General features: G+C 38.8%; 1 protein-coding gene across 9 annotated transcripts in view; it reads right to left on the bottom strand.

The window, feature by feature from the left end:
- The window catches only part of GOLGA4 (golgin A4), a 77,250-nt gene that overhangs the window by 51,668 nt on the left and 3,891 nt on the right, over positions 1–21,691 (bottom strand). For 8 of the 9 annotated variants that reach the window (XM_077179243.1, XM_054646336.2, XM_054646357.2 and 5 more), the window contains exons 2-4: positions 19,667–19,762; positions 6,623–6,721; positions 732–797 (exon numbers count right to left, since the gene is read on the bottom strand). In XM_077179243.1, the coding sequence (XP_077035358.1) occupies positions 732–797; positions 6,623–6,721; positions 19,667–19,762 (261 nt within the window). The remainder of the gene's footprint in view (positions 1–731; positions 798–6,622; positions 6,722–19,666; positions 19,763–21,691) is intronic. The other variant, XM_077179276.1, reaches the window with a different exon arrangement.

Genomic DNA, 21,691 nt, shown 5'->3' with positions numbered 1-21,691 from the left:
AGAAGACTGGATTTATCTCAAAGACATAGATACTTTCCTATGACTAAGAGAACAAATTAATGGTAGAGATCCTTGTATGAGAGTTAGTCCTAGCAAACCATCTTGAACAGTCCTTTTCTTATTTTTATTTTAAATTACTTTATGATTATTACATAAAACAAAATTATTGATTTATGCAGCTATAGTACTTACTTCATTCTATACCAAAAGATTCTGTGCTGTGGTAACCTTTACTGCTGGTGCTACAGAAGTGATGTGAAAGCATTACCGCAAGATGTTGCCCCTACAATCAAATGTTGGGAGACACATGCCAGAAGCCACTGCTAATCCCACTTCGGGAAGCTAAATGTTTCCCTGAGACATATTTAAAAATTACCTGCACCCTTCTCACTAGTGACAACATTTTCAGCCTATCAGTTCTTTTCTTCAGCCTTCCAAGCATGCAATAGGCCCCCTACTTTTGAAAGTGAGTTTAATGCTGTGCAACAAGATGCATCTCAATGCTGGCAGTCTGCTAACCAGTCCTTACAAAAAGAAAAGCTTCACACATCAGTGACAATACTTAATACCAGCAAATAGGATTACACACAAATAAGATATCTGATCGTCCTCACAGGCAACTACTTAGCCCTACTTCAGCATGAAGAGAAATACTCTGCACTTAAACCAATGTAGCACAAAGACAGCACAGCAGTGAAGGAGGAAACAAACCCCCCATGCCATCCACATACCTGTGGAGAGACAGGTTCACTTCCATTGTTTTCTGTAGATCCAGGAACTGGTTGTTTATTCAAGTTCTACAGGAAGTAAAAACAACTGTTAGAAGAAACAGAGTACAAGGGCTGTAATTCTGTGGTTCCTAGAAACAGCATCTGTGCTTTTTTCTTTGCCTTTGTTTTTAGTACCTTCTTTAGAAAGCTTATTAAGATGTCTTCATGCAAACAGGCTAGCTTGTTAAATTCAAAACAGATCGCTGCAATATGCAGAACTACAAAGCAGCTATGTGTGCATGGATTAGTATGAGACATCTGCAAATATGGACATCTCCAATTAAGTAAGTCATAATGATTATTTATATAACATTTATGGACAAATCAAAGACACAACAAAAAGACAAAATTATAGCAGGAAAAGTCTAATTAATTACTAGTATTTACAGCCAATATGAGTAAGAGTTGGCTGTAACACCATCTTTCTCTGTTTCAGTGCATTGAGGGGGCAGAAACAACCTGGAAAAGAAGTGCTGGTAACAAACTGTTTATAACTCCAACAAGCATGGAAAGAAAATTAGACTTTCAGAAAATATATCTTTAACAAAACTTTTGCATTCCCGAAGAAAGGAAAACAAAACACACAGACATTAAAAAACTTCACCCAAAATAACAAAACCAATACAACAAAAAACAGTAGTCTGGAGTTGGTTGGTTTGTTTGGTTTGGGTTTTGGGAGTTTTTTATTGGTTTGGTGGTTTTTTTAGAGTTTAGACATTTCTGTTCCTAGCCTGTCTATCCTGCCTTTCCTGTGTCCTGTGTTCAGGTGTTTGCTAACCCAGTCCTAATTTTCAGGAAGGATGACCCTGGAAACTACAGGTCTCTTAGACTCATTTCATTGACTGGTAAAATTATGGTGATTTTTCTGGGAGTTATTGAAAAACAACTTCAAGACAGAACAATCCTTAGTCACAACCAGTAATGGGTTCATAAGGGGACATTCCTGCTTGCCAAATGTGATTTCCTTTTATTACAAGGTTACCCACTGAGATGAGCAAAGGAAGCCACTTGTTGTAATCTTTTTGGATTTCACTAAAGTCTTTGATACTATCTCTCACAGGACCTTCCTGGACAAAATATTCAGCATACAGCTGGATAAACACATCATGTAGTGCATGAGCAATTGGCTCATGGGTTGGGCTCAAAGCTTTAGAGTGAATGGGGGGACATCAGACTGGTGAGATGTCACTTCTGGGATTCCACAGGGCTCCATCCTCAGCTCTGTGTTCTTCAACATCTTCATAAATTACTTCAATGTCGGACTTGAAGGTACACTAAGTTTGACAATGATATTAAATTGGGAGGAGCTGTTGACTGCCTTGAAGGCAGAGAGGCCCTGGAAGAGGGGGCCTCAGCAAATTAGAGGGCTGAGTAATCAGCAACCATATGAAGTTCAATGAAGACAAATGCCAAATTCTGCACCTGGGATGGGACAACCCTGGATGTATGGACAGACTGAGGAAAACAAAGACACTGGAGAGCAGCACCACGGAAAGGGACCTGAGGGTCCTGGTCAATGGAAAATTGGATATGAGTCAGCAGTGCCCTGGCAGCCATGAGGGCCAAGCATGTCCTGGGTGCATCAGGCACTGCATTACCAGCTGGGCAAGGGGGGGGATCGTCCTGCTCTGCTCTGCCCTGTGTGCAGTTTTGGGTGCCACTGCATAAGAAAGATACAAAGCTATTAGAGAGAATCCAAAGAAGGGCTACAAAGATGATGAAGGGCCTTGAGGGAAAGCTGTACAAGGAGCAGCTGAGGTCACTTGGCTTGCTCATCGTGGAGGAGACAGAGGGAGACCTCAAACCAGTTTACAATTTCTTCATGAGGGGATGTGGTGGGGCAGGAGCTTTGGTGACCAGCAACAGGACTCAAGGGCATGGCATGAAGCTCTGTCAGGGAAGATTATGTTGGATATTAGAAAAAGGTTCTTTACCCAGAGGGTAGTTGGGCACTGGAACAGGCTCCCCAGGTTAAGTGGTCATACCACCAAGCCTGTCTGAGTTCAAGAAGTGATTGGACAACACTCTTCAGAACACGGTGTGATTCTTCGGGCTGTACTGTGCAGGGACAGGAGTAGGACTTGGGTCAATCTTGTGGGTCCCTTGCAACTCAGGATATTCTATGATTCTAACTTACACACATCCAGATGGTTTTTTGCTGTATAAATCCAGTCCAAGTGAATTAGCAGAATATGCTAGAAAGCATCTTGGACATGGATTTTTTCAACAGAGGTGAAACACTGAGGCATATCAAACAAAATATGCGTAAATTCACCTAAGAGCAGTGTAACTCTCAACTTTTAATCAAGCTATACCCTGACAGTTACATGCAAGCTGCAAAATCTAAGGTGTATGTAGAACTGAAATCTCAGTCACAATCACCCTTGTATATATATATCTCCTACATGATCACACTCACAGCTTCTATCAGGATATGCCAATAAGCACACCTAAACATTAATGTGGCAGAGGAATGATAAAAGGTCGGACATGGAGCAGATTTGAGGTAGTACAGAAATAACACAGAACAAAGAGAAATCCAGATAGTTAAGGAAACCAGAGAACTGAGCAGTTACCCATATGAAGACAAAACAAAACAAGCCATACAAGAAGTCTGGATTTGGAAACTGTGCTTCACCTAGCTTGAACAAAATCTGCATTCTACTTCAGAACACTATCCTGTGGCAGTGGATTTGTTCCTAGTGGATTAACAGTTTTTAAAGGTTTTAAACTGAAGCACTTCTACACTGTATTCTTGGCTCCACTACCGGTTCTTGTTTTTTTTCCTAAGAGGAAAAGTTAATAATAAGATAATTCAGATAAAAAATTATCTTCTGCTTCATAATTTACAAAGCATCTGCTATGCTACTATAGGACTGACAACAAAGGAAGACAAACACTTTACCAAGACATCACAAAAAGAGTGATTGGGCATTGGAATGGGCTGCTCATGGAGGTGGTGGTGTTACCATCTCTGGAGATACTTAAGAAAAGATTGGATGTGGCACTTAGTGGCATGTCTAGCTGGCAAGGTGGTGTTAGGTCACAGGTTGGACACAATGATCTCAGAGGTCTTTTCCAACCTACTTAATTCTGTGATTCTGTGACTTACAAACTAAATATACTTCTTTCAAAAATCAGGTATTCTGATACACATGAAGAAGAGTTAAAGGAAAGTCTGGAGGGTTTGTGCATGTAATTTTTAAGTACAATTTAATATTTAGCATCTATTTTAAAACACAAGATTAAGTAGATTTATTAAATTTAATAAGGTTTTTATGAATATAAAACCCATGGATACTGTTTCTTTCTGTGAAGATGTTTTAAAAAGCTACCATTTATAGACCTATAAAGATCCTTAACAATGTAATTTCAAAGCTAAACTAGTGGTGACATTTTTAAAAGTTTCCTACTCACTATGCAGGCATTTTTTATACAATCTATGGGAACAAAAGATTTGGAGTTAAACTTTCTATTGGCATAAATAATAAAAGGGATACACTAGTAATCTTTCATCTAAAAAATGGACCACCATAGGTATCTGGCTGCTGAAGGTCTCTATCACTGTGCTCTAAGGCAAAGGATTGTATTTGGGTATCTACACACTGAATGGTAAGCATGAATGGAAGTTGCTATATTTAAATACATATCCAAGAGGCTTTGAAAAGCTTAAAAGCCTGAGCCTTTCATAAGCCTGAAGAGAGCTTTCAGCATAATTAGACTCACAGAGCACAAGCAGCCATTTTGAAAGTCTTAAAACCAGCAGTTACATCAGGGTTTCTGGAGACCAATGGAAGCTTTTCCTGCACAAACTCATAGAACATAACATCCATATCTCTATCCAAAGAGAGCTATACTTACAATATCTAACAAAACCATTGCTTTTTATTATGAAGATGTATAAATCAGAACTCAGTTTCAACCGGAGCACATTAGGGTGTTCCACTAACATTTTTCATCACCTTACTTCCCTATTTCTGCAATGCAAAATGATACTTTTTTTCTCAAAGGCATAAATAGATTACCAAGCCTGAGAAGTGAAAGCTTAAATGTTTTTATTTAGAAACATTTTAACATTTTACTGCTTTTAATAGTAATACTTTCTCAAGTATTCAAAAACTGAGTAATTATGAAGGGAGAAAGGAAGGAGAGCTTAATGCTTTCTTCCCTCATTTTCCTTTTATTTTTCCTTAAAAAAAACCACTGTGTCCAAGAATATTTTTAACTGTTTCTTCATGCACAAAACCTTTGCAGCTTAGCTAGTACAGAGTTGATACTAACTTCATCTATGCCAAAAAAATCCACGTTTACAGTCATTTCTTTATGCTGCTCACTCTCAGATCACATATACAACTAAAATACTGTTTTGTTTTAGCAGAATTAATATGCATTTGTGTGTGTTGGTGAAACTTTCCTCTCCTGTATTTTTACTGTACCTAGGTTTTGAAAAATATATAATGTGGGTGTTTCTTTAATATATTTTTTAATCAGTCATCCTATTATCTTTAAACTTTCCCATCATTTTCTCCCTCTCCCAGTTCTTACTGTGAGTACTGCCCTAGAATTTTCAAGAAGTTCTGAGAACAAAATGAGTTTTACAGGTGACATATTAGTACACATTGGTAACACATTAACAATAATTGTTTCATTACTGGGGTCTTGCATATAAATATGCGAGCCACTGAATATGCCACTAAAGTGCATACTAAAAGATCATATAAAGACAACATTGGAGCACTCACACAAACAGTTACGTGAATTTTTTTTTTTGCGATAATTCTGTTGTATAGTGAAAACTAACAAAGCTTACTTAAATTTGCAGTGAATCTTTAAGGAACAATTACTAGACCTGGAATATGGCCAGAATACACTTTCCTGGGACCACCATTTTAATCACTGTTTTGCCTGAGAGAGAGACAAGTCCAACAAGTGTGTTGTGCTATGTCATGGTTATTAAATTTTGATCCTGTTACAGCTTTCAGTGACTGGTCAATTTAAACCATGAGCAGGAAAAGAGTACTTACAAAGTAATCATGAAGTATAACGATGAGCTGGGATGCTAAAAATTACTGTGCTTTAAATCACTTATGGACTTGGGAATGCCATGCCTCTAAACCATGTGAAAAATGCCATTCCTGTCCTGTGCCAAGAAGAATACAGCTTCTATGTGCCTATATCAGAAAGTAGAAGTCTGACTTCCTCCCTATGCCTGCTTCCTTTTCTTCACTGCTTGCCACCTCTCACTGAGCTTCTCTACTTATATATAGTGAAGAAAACATTTCCAGGCAAAGAAACATATATTTCAAGTAAAATCTAACTATTAAAAAAAAGACTATTCATCCTCACAATAATAACTGTCAGGTTATCAACTAGATGTAGATTAATTTATGTGTCTATGTGAAATAATTATTTCCTGCTACCATTAGAAGTAAATGACATGCTATATTTCACCATAAGCAGCAAATAGCATATAAGTTTTACACATACCCAATCCCAATGTTAATTCTATCCATTTATCTTGAAATACATACAGACATACATAAATATGAAGAGGAAATTTCTATGCAACACACATACAAACTTGTGCAACAGTTATTTAAATTTGTGTATTGTTGCCTGTGTAAGAAAAAATATGTTAATTTTTTTATGTTACAATAAATTCATATCATACCAGCATACCAGCCAGGAGCTATCACCTACTACCTCTGTGAAATTTAGTGCAGGGTTAGCAACAAGATAGTTAAGACAGAGGTCTTTGTGAGAACAAGCCATAAGCAAGTAAGTTTGCCTTCTAGTACATTACTCTCCTCCACCTGCTAAAGGCATCACTAAGAGGGGTGGGGAGGACTCACCACACCATCACTCTGTGGCTTAGGTTGTTTGGTGGGATCCAAAGCAAAGACAGTATACTCAGAGAGAAAAGCAGGTTCTGCTATCATCCCGGCTAACAGCTGTTATTCAATGCAAAAAGGAGGAAAATGAAAATAAATCAAGCAATAAAGAACATCGCAAAATTTTACTCCATTTTTTCCATGCTATTAAATACATAACAAAACAATACAGCAGTTTATGAGACAACAGATATCAATAAAGGGAGGCTGTAACTAGAAAATATGCACTAGATCATTTCAGAACAGCCAAAATACAGTTTTGATCAAAACTTCTTTAGAACAAAAGAAGCATACTATTTAAAAGATCCTAGTTTAGTCCAAGATAAAAAATTATGTTTCAGGCATTGCTATTGTAATTTTTTTTAACTTCTGTGGATGAGTTGTCTTCATATATCACTGAGCCCTATTTGCTCTCAGTTATTCATTAACTCACTATTCTAAAAATTCTATCAGTATTTCAGTTATATATAATCTAAAATGCTTGCTTTTGACTATTTATCATCTGATGCTTTTATACACTAGAATGCTGTTTATATTTTTAAAAAATTCCTTACAGTTTTTTTAAACTACTAGCAGACTATTTCATAAAAATTCCATAAGTTGAATATAACCATTTTATCAAGTCAGTATCTAAGAAGAGATATAAATTCCTAGAGGTGAAAACATGAAGCCAAGAGACTGGAATTTGAATTCAAATTGGATATATACATTTAATGTAATGTAATGCATTTAGGATGCTGTAACTGAGAGACAAAAATATTCCTCTCATGATTATACTCACATACCTACGTTCAAAGTTCAATTTCCTTACAGCTTGAGATTTCAGAATTGTACTGATTGCTGACTAGATCCAAACTAAATAAAACAAAATTGTTCTGAAATAATGAGACAAACCCCTCTATCAAGTTACCAAACAGTACTTTTAGGAATAAAATACTAATATAAGTTAGGAGTTTAAATTACTTTTTTTTGGTGACAATTACATTTATTCCAGTGCTGTAGCAGATTAGTTACGTAAATTCAAATTGAAAGAGAGAAATATTTTCACAGGGAAGATCTGAAAGGCTACATGACTTTGAATTTGTGTTTGCCAAACCCTTCATGACTTTGAATTTATGTTCACAAAATATAAGAAATGGTAAATATTCTGTGAGAGCCATATACAATAAATAGCCTCAGATTCACCAATAACTATTTGCCAACAAAGCTGAAATTTCTCACTTTTAAGTTACTGCAAAGATGAGCTGCTAATAAAAAAATGGTCACATTCCTCATGCTCTTAATCTTCATTCCCCCGGAGCCTCAACACACTTGCCCTATGCATTCACTGTGATAGTAACAACACATGGAGTTTGCTGTCCTCCTCTCTCAGCCTGTCAGAAGTACAATTCTTAAGAGTAAGCTGTGCAAAAGCTCCTCATGCATACATTTATATCTATAAATGTGTGTGTATGTGTGTATGTACATATATTTGTATATGTGTACATGTATGTATGTATACATATATATATATATACACACATACAGGTGTGTAAAACCCACCTACATTTTTTTCCTCCTCTGAGCATTCAGACAAGAGAAAAATAAGGAAATTGACAAAACTGACAAGTGATAATGGTTCCAGAAAATCTTCATCAACTGTTGATGGCTGCACAAATTCTTGCTCCTCTTGAAAGGGCATATGCCAATAAAAGAAAAGGCATATACTATGTATACAAAAGTGTACAAACATACAGCAGCAATACTACAAGCAAGCCTGATGGCCTCATGAATTAGAAGCATGCAAACTCACAAATAAAATTATCAATTTTTTAAAGATAAAAATTACTTTGCATGTTTGGAGAGAACCAGTTAAGAAAATGAAAGACAGTTTGCAAAGCACTGATAAATGGATTAGGCAAATATTATTAACCAAAAGATTATGAACATTATTAACATGTAACATATATTACCTTCAGCTTAATTAAATCACTTTTAACAACATGACCATCAAGAACTTCAGGAACCACACACAATTTAAATTATCTCTTCACAGTAATAGCCTGCTAGTGCTCGAAATACTAAGTTGCGACATTTCACCATAGCATTACTTTGCTTAATCCTAATTGCATTATTTAGTACACCAAAGTTTGCATTAAAAAGGATTCCTATTTGATCCCTAACAAGTTCATCCCCCCTAAAAAAGATGGTCTGTCAGCTTGTTCAGTGTCTGTGAATTGTTAGATTTTCAGTAATCCCTGGAAGTCGATGACCATGTTAGTGTAGCCACGTTCAGAAGGCTCAGACATAAATTCACAAATCTACAAATTCATTCTTTCACAAAATATTAATTATAAAACGCAAAACATACAGGTAAGATGACAGAACTGTAAGCAATGGCTAAAGTTCATTTTTAAAATTCATTTAAGCTACCAGGACGACTGATAGGGATATGCAACCCTGTTTTAACACAGTAAGATCAAACTACTCAACGCCTAAAACATGCCAATCCATATAGCAGTTATGAATTTGAGAAAAAGGAAATTGATGCAGTACTGCTTGAATTTGCAGACATAAAACTCCAGTGTCTCCATCATAACTAAAACGCTTACACAAACAGTAGAATGCAATTAAAAATTCTGCTCAGTATCACTGATGCTGATCATGATGCAAGAACATTTCTAAATCATCTCAGCTTTGCCCCTTCTTGCTTGAGTAAAGGCAAGCACAGAAGAGAAGGAGGCCTCTTTTCCTCAGTTTTTAACAAATGGACAGGTTGTCCTGAGATGGACTGGCCTCCTGAACTATCAGACAGACAGAGAATAAATAGCCCCCTTGCAATCCAGAAAGAAGCAGTTAGTGACCTGCTGAGCCACTCAAAATGCTCACAAGCCCATGGGACCAGATGGGATCCATACTAGAATGATGAGTGAGGTGGAAGAAGAGCTCCCTAAGCCATTCTCTCTCACTTATCATCAGTCTTGGCTAACTGGGAAGGTCTGAGATGACTGGAATCTGGTCAATCTAATGCCCATGCATCAGAAGGACCAAAAGGAGGATCCAGGAAACTACAAGCCTATCAGTCTGACCTCGGTGCCCAGCAAGGTTATGAACAGATCATCTTGAGTGTGATCACACAGCACCTACAAGGTGGCCAAGGGATCAGAACCAGCCAGCATGGATTTAGGATGGGCAGGCCCTAACCAACCCGACCTCCTTTTATGACGAGGTGACCCACCTTGTGGATGCAGGGAAGGCTGTCGATATTGTCTACCTGGACTGAGCAAAGCCTTCGACACTGTCTCCCATGGGAAAATCCGGGAAAAGCTGGCAGCCCCATGGTTTGAAGAGGTGCACTCTTTGTTGGGTTAAGAACTGGCTGGATGGCCAGACCCAGAGAGTGATGGTGGTGTTGCATCCAATTAGTGGCCCATCACTAGTGACATCCTCCAGGGATCTGTGCTGGGCCCAGACCAGCTTAATATCTTTACTGATGATCTGGATGAAGGGATCGAGTCTACCATTAGCAGATCTACCAATGACACCAAGTTGGGTGTGAATCTCAATCTGCTGGAGGGTAGGAGAGCTCTGCAGAGCAACCTGGACAGGCAGGATTGATGGGACAAATCCAACGATATGAGGTTTAACAAGAGTAGTGTCAGGTCCTGCACTTTGGCCACAACAACTTCCTACAGCACTACAGGCTGGGGACAGAGAGACTGGACAGAGGCCAGGCAGAAAGGGGCCTGGGAGTACTGACGGATGGCAGACTGAACATGATCCAGCGGTGTACCGACATGGCCAAGAAGGCCAATGGCATCCTGCCCTGTACCAGGAATAGTGTGGCCAGCAGGACCGGGGAAGTGATTCTTCCCCTGGATTCGGCACTGGTGAGGCCACACCTTGAGTACTGTGTTCAGGTCTGGGCCCCTCAAATTAGGAAAGATGTTGAGATGCTGAAGCATGTCCAGAAAAGGGCAACAAGGCTGGTGAAGGGTCTGGAACACAAGTCCCATGAGGAATGGCTGAGGAGTTGTTTAGCCTGGAGAAAAGGAGAGACAGGGGAGATCTTTTCACTCTCTACAACTGCCTCAAAGGAAGTTGTAGCCAAGTGGGGGTCGGTCTCTTCTCCCAGGAAACAACTGAGAGTCTTAAGCTGCATCAGAGAACGTTTAGGTTTAGGACATTTAGGAGGATATCAGGAAGAAGTCCTTCACAGAAAGAGTGACTGGGCATTGGAATCGGCTACCCAGGGAGGTGGTGAAGTCACCATCCCTGGAGGTGCTTAAGAAAAGACTGAATGGGGCACTTAGTGCCATGTTTAGTTGATAAGGCGATGTTAGGTCATAGGATGGACTTGATGATCTCAAAGGTCCTTTCTAACCTTAATTCTGTGATTCTGTGAGCCAAACTTACAAGTAAAGAAGGCACAACAATAGTGAGACAGAACAGTGAGCCCTCTATCAAGATGAAATTTCAAAGTATTTCCTCTTCAGTAGCCAAGACAAGTGTTTCACACTTCAAATAGCTACCAAAGACAGAATGTGCAGTCATGGTCCAAAAGTGGTATTTCTTTAATACATATGGATCTGGCTGCATTTGCCCATTAGTGAGTTCATCCTCCACTCTCCAATGTTAGGTGACCAACAATGAAAACATTTAAGGACTTGCTTACAGTATTTTTGTTACTGTGTGTGTTGATTTGGCATTGTCAGGACCCAGGACATCTCTCTGGCTATCCTGAGCAGCCAAGACCCCTGCCAGGGGTCTCAGAGACCCTGGCACAGAGCCCAGAAATGCCTGTGGTTTTGATTATGACCCGTGGAGCAAGTTACCAACCTTAGATGAAGATCTGCAAGCCATGACAAATTAAGTAGAATGAGAGTGAATTTATCACAAGGTGAAAAAGTAGATTTTGGGGTTTTTAGAATGGGATTCAGGGGGGCAAGATGGAGGGATCTGGGCGTGTCCTGCCTTTCTCCTTCTTCTTGGCCTCCATCTTCTGCTGTGATGTTGGCACTTTTAGATTGGTTTAGAGTAGAAGCTCACTGTCTAACATAGGTGATAGGTACTGGAAGGAAATTGCAAACATCGTGTACGTAGTTTTTAGTATAAAGACATAACACTGACCCAGGGGCAGGCAGAATGCCTGTGACTGTCTTGCTGAGCGGACCTCGGCAGGACAGGAAAAAGAATTTTATAGATAAGATACAATAAACAACCTTGAGACCAAGAAATGAAGAGTTCTGACTCCTTCTTCAAGCGCCGGGCTGGGAAAAGAGACTTTCTAACATTTCTCGGGATCACTCTGACAAGCTAGAGGCCCCAACATGGCATGGCCTGGTTTTTTGGTAATGAGGGAGGGCCACAGAAATGGCTTCTGTGTGAAATGGCTACAAGCTTCCACCATGTGGAACTTCCAAACTAGAATAGCCTATCCTCGGAAGGACTGCACCCTGCAAATGAGCGACCTACACCACAGCAATTTCAGAAAGATTGTTTGCCCGTGGGAGGGACTCATGTTGCAGCAGTTTTGGCAGGACTGCTGCTTGTAAGATTGGAGCCAGGCTGGAGGAGTTCACGGAGAGCCGTCTCCCATGGGAGGGTTCCCACGGCATAGCAGAGAAAAGACTTCCCTCCTTGAGCAAATAGAAAAAGATCTCAGGTGATGAACTAACCAAATTCCCCACTCCCTGTCTCCCTACGCTGTCAGAGGGAAAGAGGGAGGGGCTGGGGTGGGAAGAAAGGTATTTAGAAGGCTTATTTTAGTTCTCGTTATCCTTCTCTGACTCTGTTAATAACAAATTTACCTTACACCTTTAAATTTTAACCTATTTTGCCCTTAGAGTGTTTTCCCCCAATTCTTATCTCAACTCATGAACCCTCCATTACTTTCCTTTCCCTCTCCTCTGCCCAACTGTAACAAGAGTGAGTGAGTGAGTGAATGGCTTTTCTAAGTGCCTGACGTCTGGCCAATGTCACACCACAACACTCTGACAGCTCATAACCTGGTACATATTTAGTTAAATTACGGGCAGAGCCCTCTAGTGAGTCCTGTAATTACACTACTTAATGCTTTCCAATATATACATGTGTTTTTATCTGCATTTTTCTTTTTTTTCAACCAACTATTCAGTACAACTTTAAGAACTAACTGTCTAGTTAACTCTGGGGAGGGGATGTTAGGGAAGGGGTTATTAAAAATCACAAAAAAAAATATTCACCTCTGCCTGCAAACAGGCAAGAAGCAACCTGCTAGTCAGCCAACATTAAATAGTATTACCACACAGGATCCTTGTGCTTCAGGATTTGTTCTAAAAACCACTATGAATTATCTTACTAGCTTCAGAAACATTAAATACATTTGGTGCTATATTGTCTAACATATCACTAGCAGCATATCAGCAGTAGGCTGGTAGAGCAATCAATAAAACTAGATAAGCTAGAATCAACTGAGATGAAGCATACAGTATACTGTAAACAGAAGATGCAAAGATATAGATCATTCTTTAACCTTTTCTAATCCTAAGAATACCATCGTTTCATACTTGAAGCTTGCTATAGAAATCCTACTAAGATCTTCCAACACTTTGTTTCAAATACACTCTGGGGGTAGTGGCTAATACACTTAAAGGCTGTGCTGACATTTAGCAGGACCTTGATAAGCTGGAGAATTGGGCACAAAGAAACCTAATGAAGTTCAACAAGGGGACTGCACCTGGAAAAGAATAACCCCACTATCAGTACAGCTTAGGGGCTGAAGTGAGCAGCTCTGCAGAGAGGACCTTGGAGTCTTGGAGCAGCTGCAAGCTTACCATGAGTCAGCAGTGCCCTTGCAGCTAGGAGAGCCCATGGTACGCTGGGGTGCATCAGGAAGACTGTGCCCAGTAGGGTGAGGGAGGTGATTCTCCCCTCTACTCAGCTCTAATAAGACAACATCTGGAGTGCTATGTGGAGTTCTGGACTCCTCAGTACAAGAAAGATAAGGAGCTACTGGAGAGGTAGCAGAGGGCCACAAAGATAATTAGGGGTCTGGAATATCTTTCTCACATGGAAAGACTGCAGGACCTGGGCCTGTTTAGTCTAAAAAGAAAAGACAGAGAAGAGATCTAATCAATACATACAAATATCTCAAAGAAGGTTGTCAAGAGGATGGTGCCAGACTCTTTTCAGTGGTGCCCAGTGACAGGACAAGGAGTAATGGCCATAAACTAAACTACAGAAAGTTCCACCTCAACATGAGGAAGAACTTCTTTACATTTAGGGAAGCAGAACACTAAATAGGCTTCCCAGGGAGGTCATAGAATGTCCCTCTCTGAGACATTCAAAACCTACCTGGACACATTCATTTCCTGTGTAACCTGCTCTAGGTGACCCTGCCTTGGAACAGGGTTTGATTACATGATCTCCTGTAACGTTGGGAGGTGGGGAGAGGAGTGGGTCAGAGACAGGGACGACACACACTCCAAAGTTCTTGTGATGAACAGCCTTGAGTTTATTCCCGCTGCTCCTTTTATAGGAGCTCCAGTTACACATGTGATTCATTGAGGTCTTAGCACCGTCCAGCTCTCTGGCCCATGATACATCTGCATTTAGAGCTGAATGACACTGGGTGAGGGTGCCTGTGTAGACTGGATCCAACCTATCCTTGCCCACCGAAAGACTCCAATGCTACAATCTCCACAGGTTCCTTTCAATCCTAATTCTGTGATACTCCAGGGTAAATAATCTCCCTAGCCCATACTGACCTTAATCTCAGGCACCAAATTTATAAACTGAAGGCTGTTGAGGACTACAAATAGTACAGGTAGCTCAGTATACAATGGCACTGCAAACTACAGATTGTGCCCTGGGTGGGGAGAAATGGCTGAAACCCCCAGTGATGAGCCCTTTGCCCAACAAAAAGGCACAGCCTTGCCATGCCAGCTGGACTGTGTCCAGCTACCCAGAGACTCTGTAGAACCCAATGAACAGTGAGAAGACCCCAGATCAAATATCACCATTAAAACAGGCACACAAAATGAAAGCCAGGCACTCCTTTGTTCAGGGTCCCTAAAGGAGATACCCAACTCCATCTGCCATTATATTGCTGCACCATGATAAAAATTCTTAAAGGAAGCAAAGTCTAGGACTCTGCTATGGGAAACCCTGGATCAAGGCAGTGAGGGAAACTTGTCTGACATGTGAGCGTCATGAAACTTGTCTCAGTATGAGTGTGTGGGGAGTCAGGTGGGGCACCCATCAGCTCATTGGAGCTGCTTGTGGTGAAGGGGCTTCAGTCCCAGCAGCAAAAGCCTAGGGTGGTGTGAGTGTGACTGCCATAGTGGCTCATGGGCAGTCAAAGAGGAATGCTTCCTTAGCAAACTGTGACATTACTGACCTTCTGTCACAATATTTAAGGCTTATTCTGGTTTTCTGCAAGTAAAATCCTATTGAGTAACAAATGTATTATATCTTGGATAGAAAGCTGCAAATGAGGTAAAATGGTTGATGAAGTCAAACGCCAGATGATGTTACCTTCAGTATCCTATCAAAGGACACATACAGTTATTGTTTAAATAACCTTTGAATTTTCAACATTCTGAAGAGTTTTTGTAGCCCTCAAGTTTGGCCTAAATGAAGCAGCCTTACTTGATCTTTAAGAACTTTCTGAACTCTAGAAATGACTGTGTTCTTCTTCTTATTATTATTCCTCGTTCCTCTGAAGAATTACCATGCTCAAATCTTCTTTCACAAGGATTCTGGTGAGTGGGGTGCAAAGGCCAAAGAACATGCAATTCCTATATCAAACAGCTTCCTTAATATGCTGTGAAAGAAACCCCAAAATTCAACAGGGATCAGAGTTTGGCCCAAGTCTCATTGCTCTGGAGATGGCAGTAGGTGAATATTATACACGTTACATGCATGTAGTATGTTTGATTGCCAAAGGTAATGATTATTCCCTTTCAGAAAAAGAAGAGAATCAGTAGTTCTAAATTTTGTATTAGCCTGTTATCAAGCAAATTTGAAAATTCATACATCTTGTTAGCAAAGTGCATCACAGCATATGTGTATTTGTAGTATGTTAACACTTAAAAGCTTCTATTAACTGTACATGAGCAGTTTTGTTATGTTATATACCAGCACAGCAAGACAGAAGAAAGAGGATAAGACTAGAAAACTTGTCTAAGTGAAAAGCCACCATTCCCTCATCTACTTCAAGAAGCTAGAAGATGTCAACTATCAGCTAAAGGTTTTCTTTCAACTCGTACTTAAAAAGAACGTATTCCCCAGAGTAAAATATATAAATATATTTGGTTATTTGTCGTAAGGGAATAGGAAAAACTGAGGAGCTAAAATTTCAAGAGTTCCTCTCTGCAATAAAGTCCCAGGATCTAGGAGAGCTGAACTGCACTTTCAGAAAGCTGTAGTACAGAAATCAAATAGGTCTTTTCTGGTTTGCTTTTCATTTTGATGAGCCACCTAAGCATCTAAGCATCCTGTATGTATCAGGAGTTATAAAATACAAGTAGTTTAGATTCAAACTAGCTTATGCAGCCTCCAAAAATTAGTCCTAAATATCAGAAAGGAAAACAAATACAGATATATCTGAACCACTACCATCTTTGCATGGCAACACCTATTTAGAAGTACTTCAAATAAAGTATATGAATACAGAAAAGACACAGGAATAACAAAGGTACTGAAGGTATATTATTTCAGCTTTACTTGTCATGCTTCATTAATAACCAATGTTAAAGAAACATTTCAACTAATTTAATAAAACAGCCATTATATACCATTAAACTGAGACCAAAAAGTACCTTGGTTAAATTTCTTTAGGTCTAAGTGCTACATATATTGTGTTCTGCTGTCACTTCCATAACACTCATTAGGATATCATTGGGATATCAGTGACATTTGGATGCATGACTGGTAGGTCACCCACAGCAATCCATCAGCTGCTTGCTCTCAGCTGATAGCAAACTAGCACTAGCTTTGTTATCTTCTGCAGTTGGGCCTTGTATACTTGTAAACAAGTATAATGTAGAACAAAAATAACATTTTTAACTTACAGGAGCTGTAATGAATACAATTTATGTATTTCACCTCAAACTCTGTTCAAAAGTCAATGTGGTAACAATTTGAAAACTGAACACTATTTTTCCATAGAAAAGAAGGAACTCACTAAATAAGCATATTTTAATAGTCTAGGGCTGTTTCAAATAGCAGCATACCAAATCAAAAAGCACTGGGTATGCAAAATGTCAGTGAAGTTCTCTGGAAGTAGTTATACCTCACAATGTGATCATGTTTTACAAGCTACTTGCAGTAAGAGAATACAGAACTAGTCAGACCTCTGCCCTTTCCTATACATTAAAAAATTTTGAGCTTTTCTGTAACACTGCTACTGCAGATTCATATATCAAAATACAAGCTGAAAAGGAAAGCTGGCATTAAAAAGAAACTTACCTGGTATTACAAAAATGGAGCATACAAGTTGTAGGTTTATTTTAAACTGATAGCATCTTGGAATCTTGAAATATTAAAGCATTTTTTAAATCTTCTCATTGTAGAGTATAAAGCAAAAATGCTGGCACGTATGTTTTATTATAATTATTTGATCAGACTAATGATGTCATTTACAACTGTAACTAATTCTGAAATTATTTTTATTATAAAAATATTCTGAGAATAAACCAAAGATTTCATGTGTGATACTTGCAATTTTAATACTATGGAAGTAAAAATACAAAATCCTGATCTATTTAAAGACATACTAAAACATAGCTCACAGAGGACACAAAACATAGAAAAAAATTATGAAACACTAATTTTGCTTAGCTTTCAGTACTAAAAAGGGATAGCAATTATTCATGTACTGCAAAAACGTTTTAGCACACTCCTCAACCAAATATTTTCAGTGTATTAAATGTAGCCTAACAGCTCACTGTAATGCCACTGCCATTGACACCGGCACATAAAACAACTGCCTGGTCAAATGAGAACACCGCAAAAAAAAAAAAACCTCCAAAAGACTTAATGCATTCATATAATCAGGGCATGTATTTTCAGTGACAATATGCAATATCTGCATCTTATTTAAGCATTGTATACTGCTGCTGAACTGAATTTTATGAAAATTTAATCCAACAGATTTCAAAGATGATTTACTTTTAATCATACTGCCAACATTTATGAGAAATTTTGGAGAAATTAGGTTTCTTGTTTTAATCATTTAAACTTAATTTTTTTGTAAAATATTCTGTTTGATGTAAAACCAACAACAAAAAAAAGAGGTTTTCATCCCCCTAGGAATTCACTACTTCTTGAATTTCTAATTAAAGGATGTGTTTCACAAGTAAAACTGTTATGGCAGCTTCCCTAAGACCAAGGATAACTGCAAATCTGATGGTACTTTAATACTTCTGTTTCTACTCTTAATCTTCTTTCTTCTTCTGCCTCTCTGGTCATTCCAGTCTAACCAGTCTATTTAGAGATTAATGTTCTTCCAATGTAACTTGGCATGTGCTACGGAGAATCCTTTGCTTCTCTTGTTTCTCTGGAACAGCACTCTGAAAATGGAGTTTGCTGGGGACAACACTTATGTAATGAAGTAAATGTAGTTCTCAATAGAAATCATGAAGAAAACCTTGGCCAAATCAGTTCTTTTGCAGGTTATACAATTAAAAAAAAAACAACAAAAAAAAAAACAAACAGGGGAATCAACTCTCAGTACCAACTCCCTCTAGGCCACAGTAGTAGTCTCATGTGGCAATATGCTACTTCTATACCCTGTATTAAAAACAGAAAACTCTCCTTACTGAAAAACGTAGCATTATCCCAAGTGACGCTGCTTGCTAACATTCTGGAGCACCAGTTAACAGAAAATCTTTTTCCAAGGAGAGAGGGAATTCATTACAGATGTATATACATACATACACACACACACACACATATATACACATATCAGAGGTAGAAAAAATAAGCATTTATTAAAAAGGACCAAAATACAAAACAAAATCATGAAGTACTTTCCCTTCAATTTCTACTATTGCAGGAAGCAAACTGCCAAGCTGGAATCACTGATAGCATTCATAATGAAATCCATTACAAATTTCAGGTATAGCTGATTATCTCCTAAAGAAAAAATGGTGTTAAAAATTAAAGTGGATTGTTCCACTGCAATAAAATGCATCATTTTTTGTAGCAAAACAAAGCAACTGAATTCTCTGACAAGGACAAAACATTTCCTCTGAAAAAGTTCACAGAATCACAGAAGCATCCTGTTTTATGCTACCAGACTATGTCTATGCTCACTAAGTCAGGGAAATGTTTTGTTTATTTGCATTTGTTGCCTTTTTTTTTAAATCAAGTTGCTTCAAAAGAGCCATAGTACTTCATATGAAACAAGGTTAAGTGCAGATTATCTTCTTTGTTTGCTTTATTAGGCAAGTCAAGGTTACCCATCATCCTGATAATGATTTTAATGGTATTTTATGACTGATAATTTAGACTCAGTTTAGTTTGTTGTTCAGTTTTTTGGGGGGGCAGAGGGGTGGGAGGAAGGTGAGGGGGGCTTGGGTTGGTTTTAAGTTTGGGGGGAGGGGAGAAAGGAAGTGGAGTGAGGGAAATAAGAGTTTGATACTTACTACTGGCATAATTAGAAACAATCACAAATGCTCGGTATAAATCCTTTGGATCATCCACCTCAAATTACCTGGATTCACCTAGCTTTTCAACCAAAAGCGGGACAAAAAAGAAGTGAGTCTCTCTGAATGTATCCTCTGTCCCACTACCTCACTGAGTTCAGTTCAGGAGTAAGATTTTTAAGACCTGAAGACTTAAAGTGTTTCCTAATCTGGGGGTTAATCACTACAGCCTAAAGATCTGTTTTATTACTATTAAATACTTCAGTATTTAACCTAAAAAACAGACTATTCATAGCTATAAATACACAGAAAATAGTGAGATTGAGAAATAAAAAAAGGACATAAAGTCAGATTTTTTAAGGTGAAAAGCAGAGAAAAACAGTTCTCAACTGACCTCTTTGTCTGGTGTTAAAGTGCCTTCATGATTCTGATCTGTAAATGAAGTTGTCCTTATTCTGTTGCCAGTTGATGGAGGGGATCTGGAAGGGACCTATAGAGAGATCATGTATATGAACAAGTTATACTATTAACTCCAGAACTAATTTTTCTGTATCATAATTTACTACAAGAATTACTAACTGTATCATCTCAGTGAAACCTAGCCTAGATCTTTTTAAAAAGTCCCCAGAGCAATATGTGTCATGAATCAGCCACAAGAACAAACAATAAAATGGGTTATTTTCATTATTTCTGACTATGGTCCTCTTAGACCATATTGGAAAAACAAGCCTCCTAATATTTTAGGAACATATTACAGTTCCTTGAGGTTTAAAAGTTTAGTGATTTGACAGGGATTCAAGTATTTAGAAGTGGACCAGAATCTGATCAAGAACTTAGAAAATTAACAACAAAAAATGACACTAAGAAAATTTATGAACTTTAAATTTGTGGTATTTATAACACTGAATCTAAACAATGAAAAAGGGGCAAGAAATTGCTATATATTTTGATGTCTATATGTACTTGTTGTTCCTATCAAAACTAAACATCTATTCACAGGAATTTTACAACCTCATTCAAACTGAGGTTCTAGAAAGTCACACCAACTCAAAGAAACTACCTTACCAACCTTATCATTCAAACTTCAAATATAAAATTTCAGTGTAAATGTAATGAGTAGTAAAGTTATCAACAAGCAGATCTATACAAAAGAAAGTAATTAGCAAGATTTCTCATCAGGTATTGTGAAATGCTGGAAGGAAATATTCCAGGCATGTGGCAGGAGGAAGAGGAAGGTCAGGCCTTGCTTTGATGAGGTGATGCCTTCCTGCACAGACCCCATCCCTCTGGACCTGTATCCCAGTCCTGCAGTGGCTGCCAATACCTGGCACACCTGAGGAAATGTGCCATACTCTGCCCCTGGAGCCCAAATCCAGGCCCAGAGTGGTCAGATGACCAGAAGTTCCACCTGCAGGAAGGGCCCAGGGGTACTTCACCCAGGATATAAGGCAAGCACATGCATGTTTTGACCCTATCTCTTCTTGAAATTTCTATCAGCTGAATAGGTCTGGAACCAGGAGTGGTAGCTGTATTTTTTCTTTTTTATATCAAAATTATTCTAAAATCAGTCATAGTTACAGGTCTGAAGAGGCAGGCCAATGTCTCAACTTGAAAATACTATTCAAATACAATACTAGTACCAAATAGCTATTCATCATGAAAGCTTTATGTTCTGCTGAAAACAATCATACCAAAGTATTCATAGGATTTATACAAAACTTAACCTATTAATGCTGACAGCCTACTCTTCTTTTATTCCTACCCTCAATCTAATGCCAGGGTTTTAAAGATTATTTGAAAATCAATTTCCTTCTGTTTGGTGAGGGCCAGAAACATTCAAGGACACTTTGTCACTGCTTAGAAGCAGTATGAACACATCTCTTCACCCTGACCTTAATGGTTCTACAGTTCTCACTGCTGCATTCAGACTTCTTGTCAATTTACAGTCATTTCAGTGGCACTAAGCTTTGCAGCACCAATATTCATTGATCTTATGCAAAACCAAAAAGAGCTGAAACAGGATAGTACAGTTAAATTGGAAGGGTTCAACTTCCTGACCAGCTCAGGGTTGACTAAAAGTTAAAGCATTGCTTTAAGGGCACTGTCCATGCCTCTTCAGCACTAACAGGCAAGGGTGAGGAAGGCACCAACCACCTCTCCATGTTTTGGCCACCCTCTGGGTAAAAAAGTGTTTCCTTATGTCAAGTCCAAATCTCCCATGACAGACACAGTTTGAGTTATTCCTGCATGTTCTGGCGCTATGTACCAGGGAGAAGAGCTCACTATCTCCCTCTCTACTTCTCCTCAGGAAGCTGTAGGGAGCAGTGAGGTCACCCTCAGCCTCCTCCTCTCCAAACCAGACAAGCCCAGTGCCCTCAGTTCTCCCCAGAGCACATTCCTGCCAGCCCTTTCCCCTGCT

This window comes from Agelaius phoeniceus, chromosome 1 (assembly GCF_051311805.1).
Source record: "Agelaius phoeniceus isolate bAgePho1 chromosome 1, bAgePho1.hap1, whole genome shotgun sequence".
In the NCBI taxonomy this organism is placed as follows: Eukaryota; Metazoa; Chordata; class Aves; order Passeriformes; family Icteridae; genus Agelaius; species Agelaius phoeniceus.
This window is presented reverse-complemented; position numbering and strand designations above follow the sequence as displayed.